The sequence below is a fragment of the Typopeltis vanoorti genome, chromosome 18 (genome assembly GCF_054136105.1).
Source record: "Typopeltis vanoorti isolate ZY-2024b chromosome 18, IOZ_Tvanoo_1.0, whole genome shotgun sequence".
Taxonomy (NCBI): Eukaryota; Metazoa; Arthropoda; class Arachnida; order Uropygi; family Thelyphonidae; genus Typopeltis; species Typopeltis vanoorti.
In genome coordinates, this window is record NC_143566.1 from 98,452,424 (window position 1) to 98,467,398 (window position 14,975).

Genomic DNA, 14,975 nt, shown 5'->3' on the forward strand with positions numbered 1-14,975 from the left:
AGTGCTGAACAGTGGAAATCAACTAAACTACCCGAATTGCTGTGGAAGTTTGGTCCTGAGGAAATCTATGATGCTGATGAAACAGGTCTGTTTTACTGTGCCACACCACATGGTTCCCTGAGCTAAACTTGCAGTGCTGTCAGGTTCAAAAAAAAAAAAAAAAGCAATGGATCGAGTTACCGTGTAGTGCTGCTGTAACATGTTGGGAAGTGACAAATGGAAGCTGTTGATTATGGAAAAAGAGCCAAGCCTTGATGCTTTAAAGGGCTTAGAACAGATAGTTTGTTAGTTCTGCATTATGCCAACATGAATGCATGGATGACTTCTGTTATTTTTCAGGAATGGCTAATGAGTTGGGATGCAGAATTGCAACGAAATTCAAGAAAGATTCTTTTCTTCTGCTTCTGGACAACTATGTGGCACATCTTCAATTAGATTGTTTGAAAAACATTCAACTTGAATTTCTTCCTGCTAACACCGGATCCCTCATACAGCCACTGGACATGATAATCATTAGACATTGTATCGTGGAAAGTTGGTACATTACATCTTTGAAACAATTGAAGAAAATCCACTCGCGCCATCTTCAACAACCAAAGAAATCAGCACAAAGGTTACCATCTTACAGGCAGTACAATTTGTTGCAGATAGTTGGCGAGAAATAAGTAGCAAAACAATTTGAAACTGCTTTGCTCATTGTGGCTTTAAGAATTTAGACCAGAAAATGACAGATATGACTCATAATGAAAATGAAATCATTTTGGAGCTGCACCAAATCAGAAACTATGAAGAGTTCTTATGCATTGACAATAGCCTTCATTGTTACAATCATATGTAAATATCAACATGCGATCTTTACATAAGACCACAGAAGACAAGTAATGAGGATAACACACCTCACATGAGCGAGTGACTAACCAGGAAGCCAGGAAATTTATTGTTGAATTACGATGCTGCTTTATGCAAGGCAGTCCTTTATCTGAATTACATACCTGTGCTGATTTTGTTCAGTTGAAGTCTAGAAAAGGAACACATGTCAGGGTACATTCGATAAATTTCTCCAAAATAACTGTTAGAGAAAATATGCTTCTTTAATAGATACTGTATTGTACACCCACACTTCGAAGAACCGACCTTGGCTTTGTGCCAAGAATAGTCAATTCTTGGCACAAATGGATGTATGAATTGGCCACCAACACGTGAAGTCACGTGCTTTATACATAAATGTTCAACTGTTGTACAGCAAAATAGTTACCACTTTAAGAACTAGAATTTTCATAAAAGAAAAGCTAATTTTCTGATGTACAATAATAAACACTCATCCCACTGATTACTCTAATATAGAAATGGATTCTCCTTCTTTTGAGATGCATAGAAGTGCCGAAGGGTCTCGCATCTGTGGGCATACAGTACCTACATATAATTAACTTCTTCAGGTATAATGACGAGTACATTTAGTTTTTTTAAATTAAAACATGGTTAACAAAAGGTATGCTGAAAGTTTGTCTATTTTTAAACATTTTTAACTGTGATATTTTAGCTTTTTCCATAAAATTTCATATAATTGGAGCAGCTGCTTAATTAGGACAAAGTGTTCTAGTCCCAATTAACTGGAATCTGCCATATATCAAACTTAGCTCTTTGCTTTATGCAGTTATGCACTACTACTACTACTACTACTACTAATCATCATTTGCATAAAACAAAGAGCTAAGTTTGATATAGAATGAATTCCAGTTAACTGGGACTAGAACACTTTGTCCCAGTTAAGTGGCTGCCCCAGAGAAAAAACCAATCATATGTCGAGGACTGTATTATTTATTTTCTTATTACTCTCTTGTGTTGCGAGTCAAATTGCAAAAATTCAAAGATGAGTCCCGTAAGTAAAATAACTAACATTAAAAACTTCTTTTATTAATTAAAACTTTTAGCACCTGCCTAATATAAAAATTCATAGTAATATAAGAAAATGTCTAACAGAAATTAAGAGTTTTACAAATATGATGCAACTGTTGCCTACTTCTTGTATTTTACGTTGCCTCAGAACATCAAAATGCTTTTCAAGGCCAAGGATTTTTAGCTGCTCGAATTGTAAACAGTCTGTATTTGTTGGAGGTTGAGTCCATGGGGATCCAGATCGAGAATTATTACATGATTCAGGTGGTGATACTTGAGGAGAAGATGACTTGGAAGACATAGAGGATGTCTGAGATGTAGCACCAGCTGGCCACCTATTAATACTGATTGAATTTTATTATTGGAAATGTGTAAAAGAATTACTAACAAATTTTTAGGACAAAAACTATATTTAAACATGATATTTCATTCTAAGATGAACATCTTAACTATAAGGAATTTCATATATTCATTATAGATTCAAGCAGACTGAATCAGTGAATATTTCTAGTATATACTCAAAAAATACAATTAGAGTTCCCAAGCAAAAGTCAACTATATGCAAGCTGTTAATTAATATAATGGAAATGCTGTAAAGGTATTTCTTTATTGGAGGAGAAAACCCATAGTGAATAGCATTTCTGTTCATCAACCACCAGACTAGTGGTTCAAATCCTGCCGTGGACATGTTCGTGAAAGTCATTAGGGTGATGGACAAATATCACTGCCTTGCATGAGACTATCACCTTGTTTACTGGAGTAGAGGTGGCTTAAAAAATTCCATGTGTGGTTTTAAGTAGGAGAAATGGATTATGTAATTCTTAGTCCACCCATATTTACGCAGAATACTTAAGTCCACCATACTAAAGCAGAATAGATTTACAACCCTTCATGGGTGGAATTCACATAAAAATTACCCAAGTAAATAAAACTGAACCAAGAAATATAAATTAATTATTACCATACTAAATGTAACACATACATTTATACAACTCACTTTGAGTTTACATCTACCTATTCAAATTCCTGATAACTCTCCTCACTCTTCCAATACTCTAATCTCTTTAGAACCATTCTCATTCCAGATACATTATAGAGCTCACCTTCTCATCTCTTACAGAATGCCCTTCCTCCAAAACTTACTTCCAACCTCATGTCCTTTGGCATTATAAATTTCCCTTAGTACCTTTAAGTACCAAGTGAAATAACCTCTGTGATTTCTGCTCTTCCTTTCCATAGTATGACAACTGTCTGACAACTGAGTTTACATCTACCTATTCAAATTCCTGATAACTCTCCTCACTCTTCCAATACTCTAATCTCTTTAGAACCATTCTCATTCCAGATACATTATAGAGCTCACCTTCTCATCTCTTACAGAATGCCCTTCCTCCAAAACTTACTTCCAACCTCATGTTCTTTGGCATTATAAATTTCCCTTAGTACCTTTAAGTACCAAGTGAAATAACCTCTGTGATTTCTGCTCTTCCTTTCCATAGTATGACAACTGCTTCTACTTTTCTGACCCAAACATTCTCTCTCCCCCAAAAAGATGTCCCCACTGTTACAGCACCCAAAGACCAAGGCAAATCATCCACCAGAATCTGGGACCCAGTGTGCCTCCTGAAGTTTTTCAAAAAAAAGGATATCAGAAGAATACTAAACAATTTGGATACTAAAATCTTCTGGTCCTGATGGCACTTCTCCAATTGTACTAAAAATGTACTCCTCAGCAAAAACCTGTCCTGTTGTCTCCACTATCTTCTTACTTTGCTGGCACTTACCACAACATGTGGAAAAAACCACACACACACATATATTCAAAAAGGAGGAGGAGGATCATCAATGGTTTCTCCACTATCTAGAAGCCCACCAGGTAATCAGTGACTACCAGTATGGATTCTACAATTCAAAATTAACAGCTGACCTCTTAGCCTACATCACTCACCACCAGACATGTGCCATGGAAAGTTTAGAGAAAAAACGTACTGTCACTCTTGACATTTTGCAAGCTTTTAATCATGTCTGCCATTAAGGCTTGCTAAGCAAATTGCCATCCGTTGGTCTACCTGCAACGGATGGCAATCCCATGTAACTGGGTAATCAAGCTTTCTCTGTGATTATTCACTGCATGTCATGGTGGATTGCTCCCCCCCCCCGAGCATTACCACTAATGCAAGAGGTGCCTCAGTTTTGTTTTATCACCTGCTTTTTTCTACTATACATAAATTATCTACTCTTAATCACCATTAATCCTATTCACAGCTTGGTGATGAGAATACTCTCCACCATTCCACTCATCTGAATAACCATGCAGTGCTCAGACATCCCAAGCTTCAAGATCAACTTGATCTTGAAGCTTGGGATGATCAATCGAAGTCTTAAACATTGGTCTCCATACCATCTTTTAATGGGGCAAGGACAATTTGGTTGCCTTCAATGCCACCAAAACACAGTTTTGCTTTTTTGCTCACAGAAGAGATCCCATACCACCTACTCTTATTATCACCAGAAAGGATCAAATCTCTATTTGTGGACTAACATTTACCTTTGGCTTCTTCTGGCATAAACACATCACATAAGTTGCTTCCTCAGCATCTAAAAAATTAGGCACTCTCATGCTATTTTTCATCCACCTAGCCACTAATACGAATTCCAAATTTGCCCATCCTTAGAATACTGCTCATATGTTTGGAGTGATGCACCCAAAATCACCTTAAAAATTCTCAATGCTGTCCAGAGGAGAGCAATTCAGCTCGCAGATGATCTCTACATTATAGATTCACTTCAACTTTTATCCCACAGACATCCCAAGCTTCAAGTTCACAATGTTTCGGCAATGTATCTGTTCTACAGGTACTTCCATGTCACTGGTCCACTGAACTGACAGCAGTCATTCCTCAACTTCTGTTGGACCTGTTAAATAAGAGCAGGATCCCAGCATCTCTTTTCAGTGCAACTTCAAACACACTGAACCTACTTCTCTTCCTCTTTCATTATACTTATCTCTGTCCTCTGAAATAGTCCTCCTAATAAAGTATTCCAAACCATGGTTTGGTAATTACTATTACCAGCTTTTTTCCCCCCTCTAGAAACTTGGGTTTTCATCCTGTAGGCAGACAAACAAGCCCTGGTAAACAAAAAAGTACAATTTGAATACATATAAAAAGGCTTAGGTGTCAATGATTCATTATAATGTTTTACAGTATGTTTACCAAGAGAAAAAAATATATTTATTACACTCACGTTAATATTTTGCTGTTTGTCTAACCAGCACACAACATTAAGCTACATAACTGGGGAAAACAATTTAAATTGCAACTGACAACAGACTGATGTCCTTATATGGTATCCTCTATGGATCAGATAACCATAAAATTAATTTACATTAATAAAAGCATGCCTATCATGGTTATAATTGTGCTTTGATGATGCTGGTTAGAAAACCAGCAAAATATCAATAAGTATAATAAATATATATTTTTACTCTCTTGGTGTTGCTTATACCATAAAACATTATTATGAAAAAATACTATTAGTGGCTGTAGATGGCATTGTGTATGTGTGGGTGTGTGGCTGATGGATTGCAGCAATAATGTGTAGGTTGTAGCACATGGGTGTAGATAGAGATTTAAGCAGCTGTGTGGAATGCCTTCCCACAATGAGTGACTCTTTGGAAACGTTATGTGATAATATTTTCATACCTGCAAGATACAGGATTTCGAAATGGCCCAATTTCATATAGGAAATTTTTTCTTCTTTTTCCTTATTGTCAAAGTCAGCTAATTCATCAAATTACATTTTTAATAATAGTCACACCACAAAAAGCTAGGTGACTCATGAACTGTACTCAGGAGACCAAACAAGATTTCAAGCCAATTCTGGCCTCTAAAATAAGATGGCAGTGGTATTACACCAGACAATGAAAATAATCTTGCATCTAAAAACATCCACAACACAATGGCAACTGACCTGCAATTTAGATGATAATAAATTCACTAGGCAGATTACTTAATGTATTTAATTTGAATTTATTTTAAAAATGGACAAAAATTTTAAAACAGAGCAATATATGTTGAAAGCCAAACAGCTATTTTTCTGGCATCCTTAATAATAATTAAGGGGATACAAATCCCTTGTTGTTCAACTGCCAGTAAGCAAAAACTCTAAGATCGAGAACTACGAATCTGAGTTTCATATATACTGAAAAAGTATCGGCAAATCCAAGTGTAAATGACCACTTGGTAGTACAACACCAAGGCAACTCGAAGCAAAGGTGGAGCAAGCTCCCTTACTATCCTTGATATTTTCTCATAATGTAAAAACACAGCCCCTATGGGAAGTAATACTGTAATTACACTATGAGGAGAGGTCACTACCCAGACCAGTTTCAACCTTTTTTGAGATCTCATCAGTGAGTAGGTAGACCTGGAATAATAACAAGGTTTAAGTGAAAAGAACTTGCATACCTTTGCTATACGAATGCCATAAAGGTGTGCTTGTATATTATAACATAAATTGAAAGCCAAACGGCTACTTTTCTGGCATCCTTAATAATAATTAAGGGGATACAAATCCCTTGTTGTTCAACTGCCAGTAAGCAAAACTAAGATCGAGAACTACGAATCTATGAGTTTCATATATACCGAAAAACTATCGGCCCAGGTCTACCTACTCACTGATGAGACCTCAAAAAAGGTCTCATCAGTGAGACCTTTTTTGAGGTCTCATCGGTCTGGGTAGTGACCTCTCCTCATAATGTAATTAGAGTATTACTTCCCCTAGGGGCTGTGTTTTTACATTATGAGAAAATATCAAGGATAGTGAGGGAGCTTGCTCACCTTTGCTTCGAGTTGCCTTGGTGTTGTTCTACCAAGTGATCATTTACACTTGGATTCGCCGATAGCTTTTCGGTATTGCAACTCTTGCTATTGTCACGAGGCACTCCCAAAAAAATGCAGAAAGCCAGGAATGAATTCATTTGAAAGAAGAATTTTCATATCTCCTCCTGCATTAAATCACATTATGACTGAACTTGAGATCTAATGTCCTTGCTGGGACTTTTTTTTTTTTTTTGAACTTCTACTGCGAATGTTCAGCTATGTTTTAAGAACCTCTTGGTTCTTAAGACACAGTTGGTTCAGATCACCTCTTGGTCTGGCTCCCACTGATGAAACCTCAATAAACGTCGAAACCGGTCTGGGTAGTGATCCTTCCCATAATGCATAGCATTATACATGTCCGTAAGGAGATGTGCTTTGCATTATGGGATACTAAGGCAAGTGAAGTGAAATCTTTAGCCTCTACACAAAGTTGACCTGAACCCTGACTTGGTTTAATCCTTCATCCTTATACTTGGATAAAGGATTAAACCATGAATATAATTTCTTGGCATCTTTAATTTATAAATTGGAATCCCTCTATGTATGGTTGCATGTTCATAGGTTAATACTATTAGGCTAAAAAGAAATTAAAATAGACAAGTTAAAATATAAGATATTATAAATTTATTTAACACGAGGATGAAAATTTCCCATACTCTTGGAATAGTAAAGCAGTCATATGATTGAGGTTAGGTCAATGAAGTAGGGTTTCAGCACTTTCTTTGTATAAATGTTCATGCTTTACATGGATCTGTGTAGCAGTTTGGTGTTTTACCACTGGATCCTGTGTTTTCAATGCCATGCTGTGCCAGACCAGATTTGCAGTGTTTGATAAGCTTTGTGGTCTTGATGTTCAGTGATATGTTTATTGACAGATCTTCCTGTTTGTCCATAGTAAGATAAGTTACATGAATATGATACTTTTTTATATACCAGATAGCATCAGTAGTGAGAGTTTGTCTTTTTAGAGATGGTAGCAGGTTTTGAATTTGGTTGATGGGTTTATAATTACCAATGAGTTTCGGTTTATATTTTTTCATAATGGCTTTAATATATGGTATAGCAGTCCCATGGACTTTTTTGTCTGGGCTGCAATCCAAGAATAACACAAAATTAATTATTTTGAGTTATTCTTGGATTGCAGCCATTGAGTAAGGCTGTTTGTTTGATAGTTTTCAGTTCTTGTTTTAGAGATTTTGTGATGCCATATTTTTGAGGTGGATGGTGGGCTGATGTATTGTGGATATAATAACCTATAAAAGTTGGTTTTTGGTAGACAGAACTGGAAATGGTTCCATCTTGCTTCATTGGCTGTGTACATCTAGAAAGGAAATGCCTTTTCGATGATGTAGGATATTGATTTTCTTTTGTAGAAATCAGTGGAGTTCTGAGTGACTCCAAACTGCAAAGATGCCATCAATGTACCACAGCCAAATTATTACTATTATTACATGACACTTCAGGGAGTCCAAAGACTCATCGAGGTTGGGTGAGTTTGTTACTCTACAACTCAGTCTCCACCACTCAATCCAGCAACTACAAGAAGTCGCAACTACCATCATCTACATGAATGCCATCTACCAACTACCACTAGTATTTTCACAGACAATCACAAACATCCATGCCCACAGAGGGATTCGAACCTGCAGCCTTTTGGCTGGAGAACGGATACGCTAACCACTTAGTCAACCAGGCCAAAACCAAATTGTTGGTATTGGGTCGGAAGAGAAGATTCTTTCTTCTAGGTGTTAAAGTTGACTAGGTTAGGCAACAGGGATGAGCATACTGCAGTTCCTTCATCTTGTTTATAACCAGATATAATTGTAAATTTGAATATGTCCAATGGAAATTTTTGGGCTAAAAATTCTATTCTCTCTTTGTGAGGGATATCTGTAAGAGAGACAATGTCAAAGCTTGCCTATTTCTACCAGTTTTATGTCTTTTATTCTTGCAAGAATTTCTGCAATGGTGTTACTTTTGTAAGCTTGGATGATAACTATGCTATTATCTTTAAGAATTTTAATTCTGATGGCAGAATATCCAGTTCTAATGGATGTGCTTCAGAGATCACCTTCGCTACTTCAAAACGTAATATAATAGCTTCATTACTAGACAGATGACCGATGTTCTTTTCCATGTTGTGCATGAATCTAAATAGGAAATTCGTTTGGACGAAATCATGAGCTTGTGGCCTCGTGCTAACACATTCAGGTCATGAGGATGACAATATACTAATACTCATCTTTGCTAGAGGACAGCCAGGTGAGTTAAATGAATTGTCTGTAGGTAATTTGGTTGTATTTTTCTGCAATTCTAGTAAGGATGAGTATTTCTTATCGAGATTGACAATACGATTTTCAACTGCTTTAGTGTCTGCATTTTTTTGATATATTAATAACCATATGTAGTAAGTTGGGATTTGTATTTGACAAATCATCTTCCAATTCTGTTGTTTTTATGATATATAACACCAATTCCTCTTGATGAAATTCTTAACTGCTTACACATCAGAGAATGGCTGACTTATAGATAAATTTTGAGTTTCTGGTGATTTGATAGTTCACATGCGAATTTCTCTGCTGAAGTTCTTTCAGCAGATTCACTTATCGTGGGAGGTAGACACTATTGCACACAATGCTCATCACATTGGCTGAAAGAATCTTTTTTGCATCATTATATTTATTAGTGTTTGTTGGATTAACTGTAACTTAATTTTCTGATTTCCAAAGGTTTAATATTTGTTTTCTTGTCATGGTGCTGATGAACAAAACGATGGCAGGAGATTTTGATGTACATGAAGATATTCACTGCATCATGTGTAAAATGTATGGTCTTTGTAGAACTAGAGATTTCTGGAAGGAGAAAAACTGGAGAACGTGTTTGCCAAAAGTGTTTCTTGACTGAATCCCAAAAGTGTGAAGAGACAAAGAATGATAACAATAAGTTGAAAGACGAAATGCGTGATAATGTGATTGGCTTAGTTAGTGTTACAAGTTATATAAGTGACTAAGAACGATGTGGTTAAAAATGAACAGAATGACCAAATGATAATGAAAAAGATTGCACACTTACATGAAATTCTTCATAGAACAAATTGATATTGAGGGCTAGAGAAATGCCTGGCAAATGGCATGCCACAGAAGTGAAAAGGAAGAGAGAGGAGAGCATAAAAGGGCAAAAGCATGAGAATAATGATCGGATTTTGTATGGTGATTCATGGATAAGAGGAGTCCTTGAGAAGGGTGTGACAAAATCATGTTTTCCTGGAGCTAAGATTCAAGATGTCATTGATGCTGTAAGGATGCAGAGAGTTAAGGTGAAAGAAATGTTTATTTTTGGTTGGTACAAATGATTTAACAAGTGACAAATGTGGTATGCAAGAAAACATGAAAGAGTTGCTTGTGCATGTGAAAAAGAAGAGAGAGAGAGTAAGAGTTGTGAATCTGTTACCATGGCATGATAGACAAGTTGAGATGGAGACCATGGTCACAGATGAGTCAGTGTGCATATTGTGCAAGTGGAATGGTGTGAAGCTTGTGGATTGAGTTTGGAAGGAAGGACTTATATAAGGTGGATGGCTTGAATTTAAATAAATCTCATGTCAGTAGTCTTGAGAAAGTGTTGTTCAGTTAGACTTTGGAAGTGCAGAAATACTTGAAATCAGGTTGAGGAGTTTTTGGCATTGGTTAGCATAACTTGGCCAGAAGTTGAGACTTGGTTGACAGAGAATGATATGGTAACAGGAATAGAATGGAAGAGATATAGTGTCTTCTGAGGGATAGAAAAAGGATGGAGGTGCGGGAGGGGGGGTAGGTTTTGCTAATGATAGTATAGGAATTAAAGCCGAAAAATATCAAGGGAAACACGGATTCAGAGAGCAGTTCATTTGACGATATCTGGTGTGAGATAGAGGCCAACAGGACTAAATATGTAATCTGTTGTTTCTATAATCCAGAGGATATAAGGGAGGATGTACAAGACATGCACTTGCAAATTAGCATGATCAGTAAAAGTTGAGAAATTAATATGAGGGATTTCAACTATCATCATCATCAAATTCCTGCCATGTACCCTCAAGGGGTGTACAGGATATGATAGTACTACATGAAAAATTTACATCATTACTAACTTCCTATCTACAATTTTCCTCCAAATAAGTCTGTTACTTGTCAAGACTCCAACATTACCAGATCTTATATTTCTATCATCTAAGGCACTTTGTACCGTATCAATCCACCTATATCTTGGTCTTCCTCTGGGTCGTTTTCCTGCCAACCTGGCAGAGAACACTTGTTTTGCTAATCTTTCCTCGCCCATTCTATTTAAGTGACAATACCACCTGAGATTAGCTCAGCTAACGCATTCCTGGATGCTGACAATGTCAAGTTCTTTCTAATATCCTCATTTTTAATATGATATTGCCATTGATGTCATCTGTTCACACCTCTAATCTTTCTCAGGATTCTCATAATTGCGGTCTCTAGTTTTTGGTCAAGTGTTTTAGTTCTGACCCAGCTCTCAGATCCATAAGTTAAAACTGGTTTGAACACTGTCTTGTATACAGCTAATTTGGTGTTCCGACTAATTTCTCTCTTATTCCATATGAATTTATTCAATTGACTTCCTACCATAACAGCTTTCTTGATTCTGTTGTCTATTTCCCTATTTAATTTACCATCTTCACTAAAAATCATGCCTAAGTAGCTGAAATGTTTTACTTGTTCCACAGGTTCTCCGTTCACAACGCAGTTAACATTTTCAATGATTCTGCCTATTTTCTTTGTCTTTTTATTGCTGACCTTCATTCCATATTTATTACAACAGTTATTCAATTTAGTCAGGGTATCTTGCAGACTTGTAGCAGATTTATTTAGAAGTATAACATTGTCTGCATAAAGTAAAGAGCTAACATTAACATCTCCAATTTTGATATCATGTTTAATACCCCTTTCCTTCATAATGTGACCCATATAGATAATGAATAACAGTGGTGATAATGTACATCCTTGTCTCACACCAGATTTAACATTAAACCATCTTCCTGTACTTCCTTCAATTCTAACTGCTGACTTACAACTCAAATAAAGACTAAGTATTGCTTGATATAATGCCCTATTGACACCAATATAACTGCAGCGTATTGAAATGCTTCTCTCTTGGCACCTTGTCATATGCCTTTTCAAAATCGACAAAACTTAAATACAGATCTTTGTTATATCCCCATGCTTTCTCAACTATTTGTCGTAAAGTGAAGATCTGATCCTGAGATCCTCTATTTGGCATGAATCTAGCTTGTTCTTCACCAAGCTTTTCTTCCACAATTCTTCTCAACCGTTTCTCAAGTATACTTGTATAGATCTTGCCAGGAACACTCAGTAGGGAAATACCTCTGTAATTCTCACATTCAGTTTTGTTTCCCTTTTTATATATGGGTACTATTAGAGCTCTACTCCAATCATCGGGAATTCGTCCCTCTGTCCAGGCTTTCTGAACTATGCAGTACAGCCACTGTAAGACTTTTATATCACCATACTTCAGTATTTCTGGCCAAATATTATCTAGTCCTGCTGCCTTTCCACATTTCAGGCCTTTGATGGCTTTTTCTACTTCAAGTATGGATATGTATTCCTGAGTGTATGCCTGTTGAGTGTTTTTTTTTTTTTTTTAATCACTGTGCAATCACTGCTTGTTTCATTTAGCAATTTTTCGAAGTAATTACTCCATATTTCAAGGATATCTTTTTCTCCTGTTTTCATGTCACCTTTATCATCTCTAACTCCTTTTACAGCACTCTTTCCTGTATTTCTAAGCTTCTTCAACAATCTCCAAAATATCTTACCACCTTCTTGATATTTATTTTCTATGTTCTTGCCAAAGTCCTCACATAACTTTTGTTTAGCTAGTTTTACACAGTGTTTTGCTTTCTTACATTTGTCTCTATTCTCTGAGAGCAAAAGCTGACTTATTTGTCAGGAACTTTTGATATGCTTTCTTCTTTTCCTTCAGAGCCTCTTTTACTTCCTGTGTCCGCCAGGGAGGTCTGATTTTTCTATCCTTGCAGACAACACATGCCTCTCTGGCTGAATCAATCAAGGCTTTCTTCAAAGCTTGCCACTGAATCTCCAAGGTTTGGTTCCTGTTCTCAAACTCTTTCATTTTTTCTTCAATAATCTTTGTGTATCTTAGTTTACAGTTCACATCTGAGAGCTGCTCAACTTTTATTCACTTTAAAACTTTCTTACATGTTATTCTTTTCAATATGAAATTCAATTTTATCCTGCTCAAGACTAAATAGTGATCGCTTCTAATTTCAAATCCTCTGTACACTCTGGTGTCCTGCACCAGGATGAAAACATCACTATCAACAATAACACAGTCAATGAGGGTTTTCTTATTCCTTGCCTCTTCTCTCCATGTGAATTTGTGTACATTTTTATGTTGGAACATGGTGTTAGTAATAACCAGTTCATGTTCTGAGCAGAAATCCAACAGGTATTTGCCATTATTATTAGCTTTGCTCTTTTCTCCAAATTTTCCCAAAACATTACGTCTGACAATCACTTCCTACTCTGCTATTTAGATCCCCAACAAGGACCAACTTTTCCTTTTTCATTGTGTGAGTAGATTTCTCTAGACCCTCAAAAAATTCCTTCACTTCTACCTTAGTAGAACCTTCTGTGGGACCAAAGGCACAAATGTCTCATTGTCCAGTTCCCCATTCTGATAATTGCCCAAATCACTCTACTTGACACTGCCTGCCATTCAAGAAGATGAGCCTCATATTTTGTGCTGAATACTATGGCTACTCCTTCTTTTCCTTGATTGTCATTGCCTGAATATAACATCTTGTATTTATTGCTCAGAAAGATCTCACCAGTTTTTGTCTTTTTTGTTTCAATCACCCCTATTATGTCGATCTGGTAGTTATCTAATTCCTCCGCTAGCTCCATTTCTTTGCCATTCAGGCTTCTTATGTTGATAGTACCGATCTTTAACTCTGGTGATGTTGAGTTGGGGTGTGTTTTCAGATTTTTTCCAGTAGCTGACTTTTCGCTGTTTGCCCTGGTTCCCTGGCAAAAACAATGGGGGCCTTGTTTAACCGGGCGACACCCCAGCCAGAATGAAATTTTGTCATGTTGTACCATCATTTTGTATTTTGGTTTAACCAATAGGAATACAGTTTGGTCGGTTAAATCCCAAATTGTCAGCCCATCCTTGTTCGTTCAGTATCCAGGTAGATACCCAACAGGGTGCACCACGAGAAGGTGAGGATTGGACATTAGGTCAGAAGCCCTGGTTGGTTCTCCGCATTCCTTTAAAGGCTATGTGGAGGTCTCCTCTCAGTTATACAGCTTTGACCCTTAAGCTTATTTCAACTATGGGGACATAAATTGGGAGGCAAATGATGTGGTGTATCACAGGGCTCAGCACTTTGTCTTCTGTTGTTTAATTTGTATATGAATACTATAGAAAATGATTTGACAGGAGATTATTATTATTATTATTATTATTAACATCTGACCTCCATGAAGTCAGAGACTCATCGTGGGAGGTACACACCATTGCACATAATGCTCATCCAACCATGCCTTAAACAAATTCAATGTGTCTACATTCACAACACAGTGAGGCAATGCATTCCATTCACCAACTCACCATGTAAAGAATCTGCTCCTCACATCCTCCATATACAGTTTCCACCAATAGCCTTTTATGAAAAATCTCTTCTATGTCAATGTGATAATATGTCTTATTTGTCTCAATCATACCTCCCCTACCCCAGCCATTCAAGGCTTGGCAATTTACATTCTCTCAATATGTCCTCGTACTCCACATTCCAAAGTCCACTGACCACCTTTAAGAATCTTCTCTGGACCCTTTCTAACATATCATCACCATGAAACCCCAGTGACTAAATCTGTACATAATAATTCACAGATCAACACATTATACAATAGCATCATAACCTCTTTATTTCTGTATGTCTGGGTCCTCTGTATCATTGCCATTATCTCCAATGTGACGTCTTCGCAACTTGTGTAATGTGGCCCCTGAATGAATACATGGAATGCGTAATTTGCATTCCATCGTTGTTTACCAAATTTCAAACCCTACACTTTGCAACAATGAACTGACAGATCCACCTACATGCCCATTCATTCAATCTATTCAAGTTCTCCTAAGGCCATAACCTCT

General features: G+C 36.8%; 1 protein-coding gene across 2 annotated transcripts in view; it reads right to left on the reverse strand.

Moving 5' to 3' along the window:
• The window catches only part of LOC150096979 (uncharacterized), a 255,783-nt gene that overhangs the window by 81,623 nt on the left and 159,185 nt on the right, over window positions 1-14,975 (reverse strand). The window contains exon 8 of one of the 2 annotated variants that reach the window (XM_090408126.1): window positions 2,021-2,231. In XM_090408126.1, the coding sequence (XP_090264252.1) occupies window positions 2,021-2,231 (211 nt within the window). Of the gene's footprint in view, window positions 1-2,020; window positions 2,241-14,975 lie in introns of both variants that reach the window. The other variant, XM_090408125.1, reaches the window with a different exon arrangement.